At 37.4% G+C, this 15,336-nt stretch overlaps 1 protein-coding gene across 1 annotated transcript in view; it reads right to left on the bottom strand.

Moving 5' to 3' along the window:
- Nucleotides 1-518: 518 nt before the first annotated feature.
- LOC127864685 (uncharacterized) overlaps nucleotides 519-15,336 on the bottom strand; it is a 29,025-nt gene continuing 14,207 nt past the window's right edge. Inside the window, exons 4-13 of the mRNA XM_052404577.1 lie at nucleotides 13,052-13,235; nucleotides 12,371-12,513; nucleotides 11,255-11,524; nucleotides 8,675-8,869; nucleotides 7,869-7,996; nucleotides 6,516-6,699; nucleotides 5,760-5,908; nucleotides 2,579-2,762; nucleotides 1,385-1,533; nucleotides 519-524 (exon numbers count right to left, since the gene is read on the bottom strand). Of these exons, the coding sequence (XP_052260537.1) occupies nucleotides 519-524; nucleotides 1,385-1,533; nucleotides 2,579-2,762; nucleotides 5,760-5,908; nucleotides 6,516-6,699; nucleotides 7,869-7,996; nucleotides 8,675-8,869; nucleotides 11,255-11,378 (1,119 nt within the window). The 5' untranslated portion in view covers nucleotides 11,379-11,524; nucleotides 12,371-12,513; nucleotides 13,052-13,235. The remainder of the gene's footprint in view (nucleotides 525-1,384; nucleotides 1,534-2,578; nucleotides 2,763-5,759; nucleotides 5,909-6,515; nucleotides 6,700-7,868; nucleotides 7,997-8,674; nucleotides 8,870-11,254; nucleotides 11,525-12,370; nucleotides 12,514-13,051; nucleotides 13,236-15,336) is intronic.

The following is a 15,336-nucleotide window of genomic DNA, read 5'->3' as shown; positions in this document are numbered from 1 at the left end:
GGAGCTTTTTAGATCCAATATTTACATTTATCAATAAAGAGAATTTAATGCCAACTTCAATTCATGCACAAATCTGTGAAAAGGCCCCTTAAAGGAATATGCATGAAGTGTCATCCCAGGGACAAGAATTTCCGCTGAAACTGTGTTTTCGCTATGGAGAGACCACCTTAAAACACAAAATACCATTCCAATGAAAAGTGTCGTTCCCGACTGGCCTGTGCGAACTTCACAGGCTTACCCGGGACGATACTGTACGCCAATGAATTAAAACCCGTTTTCTCAGAGAACGGCTCATTTGGTTTGAAACCTTTTGATCATCACTAAAAAAAGACCGTTTTTGAAGAACTACAGGAACCACTTGCAAAAAATTACCATATAAATGCTCAATTTTCTAAACTATGATACACGTATAAGAACTCAAAATAAAACCCGTTTAATATGTATAACAATGTTTGTTATAGGTTTGTAGTACCATCTCAGAGTTATTTCCGTTTGTGTAACCTTTTTTCTAAACTATGTTAAACCTGCAAGAATTCAAAATAAAAACAATGTGTTTCCTTGTAATACCATCTTAGGTACTTGACGTGTTATTTCAGTATGTGTGGACAGACAGAATGACTATATGAATATGGATCGACATACATACATAAAGCCAAATGTTCAAACCACATTTCTTGATAATTCTTGGTGTACTTATTTTAGTTATAATAACAATATTAAGCTTTGTCTCATTTTAAGTTACAGTGAAATTACCCTTGACCAATGGTGGAAAAGGGGCGGGGCGTAATTTCCTATTTATTAGTATACCAAGTTTATTCTTTGCTTTCCGATGGTCCATAGAAAAATAATAGTGAATTAAAACTGATATTTCACTGTTTCAAACAGTGAAAATAACAGTGAAAGATATTGATAATTTTCATTGTTTAACCGGAACTATTTTTAGATATCTTTGGATCCCCCCACTTAAAGGCAATTTTACTAAGGGCGACTATTCTGCATTGATGTTTATAAAACATACGGATGAGCTTCATTTTAAACAAACATGGGGGCGCCCAATGGGGAATTATATTGTCCGGAATGGCAAAACACACTAATAATCATTTGTAAGCATAAACAAAAATGCTGCACCACTCATGAAAATCTTTTTCTATGATCACTCGTTAATTAAAATCGATATTCTAACGATCCAACACATATCCTCTATACAATCAATGACAGACCTACATGCCAGACTGTTCTTCGTCTTGGATTACTTACGCTGTTTTCCAGCTCCACTGTGTAGTAATTTCTCGCGCTAAAGACGTTACCGTCGTCGCAATTAATCGTGACGTTATAAACGGGCGTGACGTCATAGTTCAGAGACGCCGGTATCCTACAGACGTACCTCATCAACGATATTGACGTTGAAAGTCCCGGTGATGACGTTGACGGGGTTGCCGTCAGTACACCGTATCGTTAACGTCAACGGCACGGCCTTGTCGTTGAAGTCGATGGCAGCTTCAGTCATGGTGCTAGAGATCCTGACTTCAAATTCTAGGAATTAAACAAAACAAAAAATCATTTGCTTGTGCGCATAACGAGAGTATTTCATCGAAAAAACAGACGTAAAAAAAAATAAATAATCACACTTGTCACACATACTTTCAATAGCTTATGAAATACGAAGATTTTCAGAGATCGAAGCGTTTATTTGTTTCAATTTCAGTATCATATTAAAAACAAATAGTACTGGTATTATGTTCAATTCATGCACAGCGTGTAAGCAACCTAAAAGTGATATAACTATTCTGACTTCCATTAAAGCGGAAATCGTCGTCCCTGATTAGCCTGTATAGTCTAGAGAGGCTAATCAGGGGCGATTAATAAATCTACAAGATAGGACGATACTTTAAGCACATGCCTAATTGTTTCGTCAGACAAAAGTTCACTTATTCTCCTTATCAAAAACTTTTTGGCGCTTCTATTTGGTAACGTACTCACGTCCCAAAAAAGCGCATTGAAGTGACCGTTTTACAACACTACTGGAGTTTATCAACTTTCAACAGCGATACTTTCGTAAATAGTAAATGGCTCACAATAAGCAAGTGTTTTGTAAATTTATAATAGCTTAGTATCAGGAATATACTTGAACATACTTGAGCCAATGATCTGACTCAACTTAGAGTGTTATTCTTAATTAATTAATTTATTGATTCATTCATTTTATTTTATTTATTTATTTAGTTATTTATTATTTATAGGTGTTCATAAAAGCTTTTGTGAGTTGCTAGTACGACTCAATCCTGAGTTTGCAGAGAACTATGTGCGTATTCTTATCAGCGGGGGCAATCACGTGATAGTCAAGATGGCGAAGTCCATAGCGGCAAAAAATAAGTGTCTCGACATGATCGTCGCCACTTTTACTATCAAGTGATTACCCCCTTTGTTATAGCTGGGCTTTGAGATTGTTCGTGAGCTGACCGACATTATTTATACTCCGCAAAGAGAAAACTTAATTCTTATCATTTTTATTGTGCAAAATAGAGAAAAAAGCTCACATGCAAAACACGGAGCACTAATGTTTCTCATGATTATTCACCTGGTTGAGAAACATTCACTGGTGACGTCACATTTCTGATCTCATACACGGTGGTGGATGGCGATCTCACAGAACACGCCGTATCCGGGTCGGTAGTTGTAAACTTCCCGAGTAACGTCTCTGTGACAATGGAGTCAGAGACGTTAGGGGAACTTCCGGGGATACCGGATACAAACGTCGGCGGCTGGGAAAATAGAAGGACAATGAAAATAATCAGTTTAACGGCCAGGCGTCCTTTTTGGGTTTTCGTTTGGTTAATAATTGGGCAACATTTGCAGGGATGATTTTTTAAAACCTATCATGAGAAATTCATATAAACAAACAAACACGGGTTCATACTATTTATAAATATATCATAACAGTACCAATGCATACTACAATAGTATATAGCATGTAATGAACAAAAGTACAATTGGTAGTTATATATTCGTGTAATCCTCATATTCATTTCTTGAAAAAAATGGAGAGAAATGCAAGAAAAAAAGGAAGAAAAGTTGCACGCAGACAAAAACCTGGACAAAGAAACAAAACCATTTCGATTTACTCATCCTTAAATGTGTTTTCAGTGACAAATTTATAGTTAATATATATGATTTTTTGTTTTGTTATCATTTGGGTCTAGTATAACTACATGAATTTGAACATCTATTATTGATGGCACATTAGCTGGGATGACTGTTTGGTTTCGTTTGGTTTCGGTGTAACCACATTTACTTAATCATCTATTATTAAAGGCGTATATGCCGGGATGTTTGATCGGTTTACGGCTAATCCGGTTAATTTGCACATGTTAGAAAACCTACCGTATAAATCACTGGTTGTGTGAACGTCGCAGTGACGTCATTGTCGCCATCTGAGCAGTCGACTTTGATGACGTAAGTACCGTTCGCTGCTCTTAGCGTTACCCCCGCCTTTACGTTAATTGTAAACCCTGAAAACGTGCAAGCGATGTGTTATATCGACATGAACCTCGCTCTGGGATAACAGGGCTGAATGCATGTGCGTAAATTGTCGTCCTAGATCAGCATGTGCAGTCCAAACAAGCTTATCAGGGACGACACCTTAGTTACAAAAGTTTAGGCAAAATGGCCTTTCCTGATTAACCTGTGCGGACTGCACGGGCTAATCTGGGAAGACACTTTTACAATATGCATTTAACCCCGTTTTCCAAGCGCGCGTCCACACGCAGTGTTAAAAATGTTTTAATCTAAGAAAATTGCGTAAAATAATTCTACTGCAGCGACAAGAAACATTTATTTTATGCTTTCCTGCGGTTTATAGAGATATATCAGTGCGTTAAACCTATAATTTCACTGTTTCAAACAGTGAAAATTAACAGTGAAAATTATCGATAATTTTCACTGTTTACTGCGAAATGACGTCATTTTTTACAAAATGACGTCATTATCCCAGCGAAATTTTATTAGTTTAACTCTTTAACAATGTATATAAACTTAAAAAAAAGCATAAAATAAAAAGAAAATTTGTTGGATTCGGAGGAATATCGATTTTACTTCACTTGTGATCATAGAAAAAATATTTTTTCACGAGTGGCGCACATATTTTATTTTCTATGATCATTCGTGAATTCATATCGATAATCCACCGAATTCAACAAATATCTTCTACTTAAATTAAACATTAAATAACAGTTTCATTATAAGAAAGCATATGATTGCTTTTATTTTATTTTGTTCTTAGGTTTTTAGAAGACTTATCGACGTTTGCACGTATTTCACAGCAAACATATTTGTGGGTTTTTTAACCGATGTTCTTGATTTAAACTCACTTAATCCATCAATGTTCTGATTATTTGGAACACTTTTGTTTTGGCAATTATCTCTATAAATGTTAGTTATTAGCGCTGATGCAGAAATCCAAGTAATGACCACTAAAGCACTAAGCGGACAATTAGCTGTACTGTATACATGTATAGAGAATACTATGTTAGTGTGATAACACTAACATAGTATTCTATTCATCCTACAATATTTGTTTTCATTTAATTTATTTCTGATGCAATACAAATAGTAGACTTTAATTTATAAAATAAAAGCAAAAACACATTAAAAAGCTGAATCTAGCAAACCAGGGTTATGCCCCCTGCGGGCCGATTATCACTGCTCGGCCCATCTCAGCCGGGTATTATCCTCTAAATAATCCATCGTAAACACACACACTAGTTAACTCGTTAAACGACTGCGTACCCAATGACCTGAATGACGCAATCAGGGGTGAAAGACCAAAAAAAGTAGTCCCTATGTTCTAAAAATAACTGTGGAATTAACCTTATCTAAAAATGACCGTGGAGAAAACCTTATCTTTTCTTTATGAGTCGTAATTGTTCTATAAAATCATTTAGCTGTAGGATAAAATAATGTATTACTGCCCTTTTGCATTGCAATATATATCAGATCAGGCTTAAAAAATAATATTATCTTTGGATATTCGAGCCAAGTATAATATTTTATAAAACAATAGGACAATAACCTGTTTTTCTGTTTATCATACATCCGTGAACACATTTTAAACAGATAATAAAATATAATCGCTACAACGTAAATTTTTTAGGTAGAATATATTCATAACGTCATGATCACTTGCGCTTTACAGGATATTACGTCATCACTTTGGAATATTTTCTGTTTCTAGTTGCCATTCGACACGGGTTTTCGCTGAATTTTAAGCGAGACAAAATTACACGTCAAGTCAATAATTGTTATTAATATTCAAAGACCACATGCCCAATATATGAAACAAACATCTGGGAAAACCGGAGCTTTATGCAAATGCGTGAAGTGTCATCCAAGCAATCAGGAACGACACTTTCCGCCAATATGGAATGACACTTTGAAAATTCCATGCATTTTACCCGGTCTTCTCAGAGCGAGTCTCATTTCTTCAAACAAAACGTTATTAAACTCCAAAGCAAACAACATAAAAGGTGTGCCGGCAGGCTTACGCGCAATTGCGTGCATGGGTTCAAGCGAAAAACAATCGAGTTGAAGTGTCACTGTTTAATGAACATATATAACGATGTACAGCAGTTTTTGAAAGTGCATTTTAAACCATCAGAGCTGGTCGTTTTTCAAAGAGTTTTTAAAATTATACAAATAGTTTAGTGCTTTCCAAGCAATTCATCAGGATTCCCATACCCTATAATAACGTGAACGCAACTTACCGAGTCGACAATGTTGACGTTAAACGTCCCCGTGATGTCATTAAGAACGTTCCCATCAGTGCAATTGATTGTTAACGGAAGGGGAACAGGCGGGTCATTGAAGTCGATAGACGCCTGGGTAACGGCGTTACTGATCCACACTTCGAACTCTGTAATGCAATGGAACTAGATTTCAGCCCTCACGAATTAATATTTCAAAGCGGAAAATCTCGTCTCTGATGAGCGTACGCGGACTGCACAGGCTATTCTGAGACGACTCTGTACGTACATGCATTAAGCCCCGTTTTCCAAGAACGAAGCTCGTTTGTGCTATGTTTACTTATGTGTCATGTTTACTTATGTGTTATGTTTAGTTATGTGTTATGTTTTCTTATGTTTTATGTTTACATATGTGTTATGTCTACTTATGTGGAATGTTTACTTATGTGTTATGTTTACGTATGTGTTATGTTTGTTACGGCGCCTCCCTTAAAAAAACATTAAGCGAACCGCTCTGTGAAAATGGGGTTTAATGTGCGCAAAGTTTCGTCCCAGATTAGCCTGTGCAGTCCGCATAGGCTAATCAGGTAAACACTTTCCGCCTAAACTGGAATTTTTGCTAAGAAGAGACTTTCTTGAAACGACAAATATCATAAAAGCGATAAGTGTCGTTCCTGATACATACTGCACAGGCTAATTTGGGATGACACTTTCCGCAAATGCATTAAACCCCTTTCTCACAGAGCGCGGCCCATTTATTTTTTACTAAATTGTTACCCGGTTTCTGGGGATCGGTCGGTGACGCCACTTTTCTGATCTCATAGACGTTTGTCACAGGTAACGTCACAGAACACGTGGTATCAGGGTCCGTAGTTGTGAACTTTCCCAGTGACGTCGCAATCACGGTGTCGTCTGAGACGTCAGGGGAATTCCAGTTAATCCCAGATATAAATGTCGACGCCTACTCGGAATAAAAGAAATAGAGGATATTTGGTGGATTTGATAGAATATGGATTTTAATTCAGGCTTGATCACATAAAGAAATCTATGATCACGAGTGAATTTAAATCGATTTTCCAGCGAAGCAATTAAATTTTATTTTATGCTTACAAATGACTTTTTTGGTATTTAACCTGGAGAATTACTCTAAAATAATGGCATCACGACATATAAACAATAACGTTATTTCAGTGTTACTTTCACTGTTTTAAACAGTGCATTCTCATTTTTTATTGACTGATATTTCTCTATAAACCACTGGAAAGCATAAAACCCTAAATGCAACACATGAATCACGCTCTGGGAAAATCGGACTTAATGTGCGTAGAGTGTCGTACAAGGCTAATCAAGGAAGACACTTTCCGCCTTTATTGTAATCTTCTTAAAAATGCCGTCTCTTCTGAGCAAAATTCCAGTTTGGGGCGAAAATGTAGTGCCCGATTAGCCTGTGCGGACGGCAAAGGCTTATATGTGACAAAACTTTACGCACATGCATTAAGTCACATTTTCCTAGATCTCGGCTCAAAAATAAAACTTAGCGGGATGACCTAATTACAGTTCCACTGGGAAAATCGGCGGGTAGAAAAGTCGAATTTTAATATGAAACGCAAAACATTTTACTGATATGGCTGGATAGTGAGCGTCATTTAAAAAAATAATTAATGTAATAAAGGGTATAAGACGCCGAAAAATAACTGTATTGGCATGGACGTAGTCATCTTGACTATCACGTGATTACCTGCTCTGTATATGGTGGCTAAACATAAATCATAGTTTCATTTTATTGAGGCCTGAGAACAACTAGGTCCTGTTAATTGAAAATATAGCTCCCCTCCTGACAGTGTTGCGCATGAAATGTTTGTAAATCTTCAAAACATGTTTAAGGACTATCATATTTTCAGCTGGAAAAACATGCTCAGCAATGTAAGATATGTGTATTGTATTTTTGAAGATTTCAAGGAGAAAAAAACACATTTTTTTTTAAATGTTCAAATTGGCATAACTTCACTAAAGTTTTACCAATTTTCAAATATTTTTCAGTTTTGTAATTCTTATGTAATTCTCTTAAATTTTATACAAACATCAATGGATACTCAATTTTGTTTTCGATACCACAACAACATTACGTACCTTATCAAGGACTGGCTGGGTGAACGTTGAACTGACGGCGGTTACGGCATCTGTGCAATCAACGTGCATGACGTACGGACTGACAGCTGCAGCCAACGTCACTCCTGCTTTCACGCGGATATTAAACGCTGAAAAGAAAAGTCGTTTTTATTCCATTTTCATTACAGACATTGTTTGTGAATAGTATACGCATGATATATAGTTATCACGAATTTAACGACCTGTTTGAATCTGTGTTGAAAACGTTTGGCTTATATTTCAGTAGGAAAAGAGAGCATATTATTGCATACTGACAAGGCAATCCAAGCAACTTTACATCACTAGACAAATGACTATAGAAAACACAACGGCGGCCCTGATCGACGTTTCGGTTAATAAGCAATTACTGTAAAATCATTATTAAAGGTCAAATTCCGATTTTATAACAAAACCTTTAATAAATATCGATATTCTAAACCGATTGGAATCATCAAGAGCAATGGCAAAAACTATTATGCTACTAAAAAAAACAAAAAATCTTGTTTTTCGTAAACCGCTCGGGTATTTTTGCCACCTTTTTTGATAGAGACGTCATTTTTACACAACGCGCATGCCAAGGAAACTCACGAATTATCGTTGATTTCGTGGTTTGGTTACGAATATATGATTCCAGAGTCCGACTTATGTTTTTGTTTGGAAATTAAAAATCCGCTCATTTTCATGTCGTTTTTTATACCAAAAGAAATTTAATGCCGACAAATTAAAATTAGTTATCATTGTTAATAAAAAGCAATTAAAAGGTGGAGGATAATTGTGAAACCATGTACCTGGGCTAGTTGCGGCTACCACTTCAAAAAAAGGTGGATTCCGGCGCTCGTATGGAGCACGTGACAACGTCGTCGCTGTCGGTGACGTTAAACGTATGGATGGTCGCCGCTGAACGTATGGGTAGTCGCCGCGGCTGCCTGCATACCATCGTTGATGGAACTTCCGGTAGAGGGTAGTAAGGTAATCACTGGGGGCTGTAGTTAAACAATTAACTGTAATTTAAATGGGCAATACGTATATGAGCCTTGCTCTGGGAAAACAGGGTTTAAAGCATCCGCGTCAATTGTCGTCACATATTAGCCTGTGCTGTCCGCACTGACATATCAGAGACGATTACACAAATTCTCTTCATAACGAGAATTATGTTTAGGCATAGTCTAATCTGGGTGAACACTTCACGCACAAGTCCAGTTTTCCAGAACGATTCATATAATAAATAGAAGGAAAAAGTGGACATCCTTGTGAAATTCCTTTTTTTTACGTTAAAATATATCTTCTGACAAAATGACGATCGCTTGATAGTAATGACTTTTGTTTGATGATTTTGAAAGATAATATGGTTATTGTTAATATAGATTTATTTTATGATTTTTGACGAAATGAAGATTTAAATAAAAAATGAAAAAAATCAAAAAATCAAAAAAATCATTGATTTAAAAAGTTAGTTTTCATAATATTCAAACAGGCAAGATATATCTCCCATCTTGATAAAAAATAGTTAAAGTATATGCTTGTAAATTGGTACAAAAATTACAAAGCGTTTAAATCGCTGTTAGTCGAAGCAAAACAATGTGTCACCGACATTTGGTTTAAACTACGTAATAGTTTCACAAGCATTCGTGGTTCAGAAGTACAGAGTCAGTTTTTCCTTTATGTTCGATCCTCACGGCACGATCTTATTTTATCTTTTCCGTGTGTTTATGTTTATAAACAGTTCCAGATCTTATAGTTGTGTTACTTATTCAATTTAATGATATTTTACGTTAATACGAAAATCTGTCAAGAAGTCCATTAAAAATCTGAACAGAAATGTCATACCTATTAATTCATGCCATTAACTTTTAATTTCTTAATGCATGTCGCTGATACTGTGCTCCGAAACGATTCCGAAATTGCTCCTTTTACAAACCTACATTGGTCCAGCTTAATCATATTTTCAAAAACATGAATTGTGTCCTTGACTGTCTGTTATGTTAGTTTGAAATCCATTTATGTTAAATTACGTAGCGCCTATGAAAGTGTTGTTGTTGTTTTTATAGAGTTGGTATTATACATATGAATAAATTGCTTATTAAAACAGTTCCATACAATCCTCGTCGACAATATTGACGTTAAACGTTCCCGTGATATCATTCGCGACGTATCCGTCAGTACATTTTATCGTTAACGGCAACGGAACGGTCTGGTCGTTGAAGTCGATAGACGCTTGAGTTACGGTGCTTTTGATCCACACTTCAATCTCTGTTAAACAAATATATGACGTCATACTATACACATATATGACATGACTCATAATGTACCAAAAATACCGTCAAGATGATCCACACTATTCATATATATGACGTTAACATGACTCATACTGAACACATACATGATGTCATATTGTACACATTAATGACGTCATACTGTATTGTTAGACATAGAAAAAGAAGAAACTATCAGATTAGATGGCCGTTTACAAGGAAATTTGAAAAGACTCAGTTGCGGCCGCGATTTAACCAAGCTTGGGATATTCGTGAGGAAACAATTACATATTATATAAAACGTTATCTGTGAAATGTCACGAATGTCGATGTTTGATTTGAAAGAATTGCCAGAATCAAAGCTCTGCTCTTTTACTAAAATGCCTCTATTTATATATAACTTATCATTCCTTCAATATAAATGCAGTTATAGGCCGCCCCATAACATGACAAAGCGAAATAACATTCTTAATGTAGCAGGGTTCGGTATAAGGAGAACTTATACTGCCTTGCTTTATGAACTAGCTTTTATAGCGACGCGGTAGAGTGTCTGCCTGATTTGGAACCGGGAGGTCCCGGGTTCGATCCCCATGGTGGTCGGGGATCGAACCCGGTACCGCGTCGCTATAAAAGCTAGCTCATATAGCAAGGCAGTATAAGTTCTTCTTATACCGAACCCTGTTACATTAATATTGAAGGAGATATGTTTTATAATCGCACATACTAATGCAAAATAAATGCGATTTAAAGATGAATGAACAGACGGGTCGACGATGATACTTCTATTGGTTCAATTGCTTTGTCGGCACAAATACAATTTAGAAGTACCCCGTGTACTCTAAAGTACTCTTAAGTTCACTTAACTGTACCCCGTGTACAAATAATACGCTTAAAGGTATCCGGTCATACCCCTAGGTACTTTCTTACTTAGTATGTATTTTCCGTACCACGGGTACTTTGTAGTATACTTATGAATATCCGGGTACTTTTAAGTACATACAGTACCTGAACCGATGAACCGACAATGACCAATTGAACATTACTAAATGTACCCTTGTGGTGGTTCATGAGCCTTAAAATTGTAGGCATTCACACTATGATCAATGATTACTCTACCAGGTTGTTGAGGATTCGCCGGTGACGTCACTTTTCTCGTTGTATCAGGGTCTGAAGTTGTGAATTTCCCGAGCAACGTCTGTGTGACAGTGGCGTCAGAGATGCTCGCGGAACTTCCGGGCATGCCGGAGACAAAAGTCGGCGGCCTCACGGAGCACGTTACGGCGTCATCGCTCTCTGTCACGCTGAACGTGTGGAGAATTGCGGCGGTCGTCTGAAGACCGTCGTTGATAGCCGTCCGCTCGCCGGAAGTGCTGATATCACCGGCGGCTACAATCGCAAAGAGAAAAATAACGTGTGTTAAACGCGGCAAACCCCGTTGACTGTGTACCCTGTTAATGAATGTGCCTAAAGTGCATTCCGCACAGGCTTTCAGGGTCAAATGTTTTCGCAATATTTAGATTTTCGCGAGGAAGAGACTTCCTTTCAACGTAAAACTCCACACACAAAAAAAACGGAAAGTGTCGTCGCTGTGTAGCATGTGCAGACTGCACTGGCAAATATCATTATGGGACGACAATTTACATGTACATAGATGTATTAAGCCTCGTTTTTTTCAGAGCGCGGACTTAAATAGAGAATATAATGTGAGTTTTGGATAGAGATTCATTCGGGGCTAAGAACCGTGGTAGGACAAGGCTCTAATTATCCTATTTTTCCTACATTTTCCCATAAAAATAATCAAATAGAGCATTTTTTTGGACATTTTGTTTTCTTCCGTAGTTGACAAAAACAGATACTCCAATTGTTAGAAAATCCGTGTTTGATCCAAAAATAGCGATAGTAAAGAGCTCAAGTTTATACTATCGTTGTTATACCATCGATTTTCATCTGATAATAAATGAGTCGTGTTCTTAAAAAACTGGGCTTAATTCATGTGCGTAAAGTGTCGTCCCAGATAAGCCTGAGCAGTCCGGCACAGGCTAATCAGGGACGACCCTTTCTGCTTTTATGGTATTTTTAGTTTTCAAGGAAGTCCCTCCTTACCGTAAATCAAGTTTAGGCGGAAAGTGTCGTCCCTGATTAGCCTGTGCGGACTGCTCAGGCTAATCTGGAACGACACTTTACGCAGTTGCATTAAGCCTGATAACGCGACTCATATGATAAAATACAAACCTCGTCGACAATGTTGACGCTGAACGTTCCCGTGATGGCGGTGTTTCCGTCCGTACACGTGGTCGTCAACGGCACCGGAACCGCCTGGTCATTGAAGTCTATAGACGCTTGAATAACGGCGGCAATGATCCACACTTGGAACTCTTGAATAAAACATTTGTTGATGTCAAACAAAGATTGCTTTAGAGTTGATATGGGTTTCTGATAAAGATTGTTCATAATTTATCCATAATTTCGAGATCTTATATGGTCTTGTTCACAGTTTGGCAAAAAGCTTTTTTCAAAAAATGTATTATTGATTCAACGACAGAATGCATGCATTTTACTCACAAGAGCAAAAGAGCACTCGTGATCTGGAAGAATCTTTAAAATAAATATTCGTTTATGGATAATTATCTATCAAAATCAATAAAATAATATTGCGTTTGTAACGCCCATCATCACAAACTTGGGACAAGCGCCTAGTACTAATACAGCGAGTAGACACAACGCTGTTGTTGTTATAAGCCCATGGATTTGAGCGGAAACGCGTTAGAATGGGCTCATTAAGGTCATTGGATTCGAAATTCTGGAAAGACGGATTATTTTAGTAGTTATTATAATAATAAAATTCATTATGAAATATACATCTTCCGCCCGGACAAGTTGTATTATGCCAAGCTGTATTTGGAAGAAACATACCAGGCTTTTGTAGATCTGCCGGTGGCGTCAAGGGTCTGATCTCATACACTGACGTCATCGTCGACTTAATACTTCACGTCGTGTCGGGGTCAGTAACGGTGAATACACCAAGTGAAGTCGCGATGACGGTCGAGTCGGAAATAGACGGAGATGTTCCGGGAATTCCCGAAACGAACGTCGGAGGCTGAATAGTAAATATACTCATTTATTATTATAATTATTATAATTATTTTGATCATTATTATTATTATTATCATCATCATCATCATCATCAGCATCATCATCAGCAGCAGCATCATCACCATCATCATCATCATCATCACCATCATCACTATAATCATCATCATCATCAACATTATCATCATTTTTATCATCATCATTATCATCATCATCGTCATCATCATCGCCATTATCAGCACGACGTTTAAACTCGAATAAAATAAAATCAAATCACACTCGATCAGATTAGAGAGTTTACTGGGCTTTCGTTAAGTTTTGAATTTTGAAAAAAAAAGTCGTTGGAACATCGTGAAGTTGTATTCACCTGGTAAATGGTGATTTAACAAGTCGGTGTGCATTATACATTGATACAAACAGGGCTTTTTTTCCTTCTTTGCGAGTGGCCCTGGAAGGACATTTCACAATTTTGATAGGGACAATTCACAAACCTAACAGGGCCGTGAATTTTTACAAAATTGGCCGTTTTTCACAATTTCAACAATTTCACGGCTCAGTTTTTCACAATTTTAAGAAGTTCGCGACTCAATTTTTCACAATTTTGAATAGTTCGCGACTCAATTTTTCACAATTTTGAAAAGTTCACGAATCATTTTTTCACAATTTTGAAAAGTTCACGACTCATTTTTTCACAAAGTGAGGGTGCCAGGGCCGCTTCACAAAGTCAGGAAAAAAAGCCCTGACAAAGCTATTCTGACTGCTAACTTGCGAGAAATTCATTGTGTCTTTCCTCAATCGCTTGTTGTTGTTGCTGTAGGGCTATGTACTACTATGTTGAAAGGGCTGTTGTCGACATAGCGAATAGCGCGTATGAGGGGCATTTGATGGCAGTGATTTTTGAGAAGAGCAAAGATATAAGCCAAGTGATTTAGTACGTTGTTATTTGTGTATTTACTCTATGTATGTGATATGTTGCTTTGTTAATTTGCGTGCGTATGTGAGCAAAGTCATGTAATTGCGGATTGCGCCAGTAAAGTGAAAGTGAAAGCATCAGGCTCGTGAAAGCAGCAAAAGGAAAGTAGAAGTGGATGTGAAAATTAGTTCGAAGCGGATTTCGTAATGTGTTTTGAGTGATTTGTTATTGAGCGGTGATGATTAGCGCAAGAGATAAATGAATGTATGTTGTGTGCACTGTACTGTAGCATTAAAAGCACTTGCGAAGAGACTCAGAGTTGCTGTGTATGCGGACTATGTTGTGGGCATGCGCTACTGTCTGGTTAATTATGGTAATTTTCACATTTTGGGAGGGATTCCGGAAATAGTTATGGTAATTTTCCCATTTTGCCGGGGATTCCGGAAATAGTCGCTGCATCACGATTGGCTGATTTATGGTGAAAACACACTAAGATATTTGCTTCACGTGGTGATTGTCGAAAGTAGTGCCTATTTGTAGCGAGTTCTCTTTCTCTTCTGGATGAAAAGCCATTTCGCGATCGCGCCCATTCCTTTAGTGGTTATCAACTGTTTCCTAAGTGTGTCTGCAACATGTATTTCATTGGCAGCGACGTTGACAGACGAGAGTTTGTGGTACATTTATTGAGGTGAAGGTTTATCGCTCGCTTGCATTTGGGCGAATGTGATTTTCTTAGAAGCTGCGTGATATACGTTTTTGATTGCATCTTTCGGAATAAGATCGATTGATCTTTAAAACTGATACTAGCCTTGCACACTCTGATGCAAAGAAAAGGCAGAACCATAAACGTCGGCCGTTCATCCGATGCAGTGTCAACTAAGTAATAACTGCGTAAATATACTCTTGACCAGTCAGGCAACCCCAAATCGTATACTGACCGAAGCCGCATACAGTTTGAGGCTGCCAGGCTGGTCACTATTGGGTTTTCTCATTTACCCCTCTGGGTTATGTACTGAACATTTTGTCCTGGGTATCAATCAGTGTATAATCAACGATTTTAATAGCAATCAATGTCGGTTGCTCTTTAACGTGATATTATGGGCATCTAACAGCGTATGGGTGTCTATCGCAACCGTTGTTTATTTTTGGTGTTTTCACTTCATACACATGTATATTTGTTAATGCAGTATCAACA

The sequence above is a fragment of the Dreissena polymorpha genome, chromosome 1, assembly GCF_020536995.1.
Source record: "Dreissena polymorpha isolate Duluth1 chromosome 1, UMN_Dpol_1.0, whole genome shotgun sequence".
In the NCBI taxonomy this organism is placed as follows: Eukaryota; Metazoa; Mollusca; class Bivalvia; order Myida; family Dreissenidae; genus Dreissena; species Dreissena polymorpha.
Note: the sequence above shows the minus strand (reverse complement) of the source record. Positions and strands in the feature narration are given on the sequence as shown.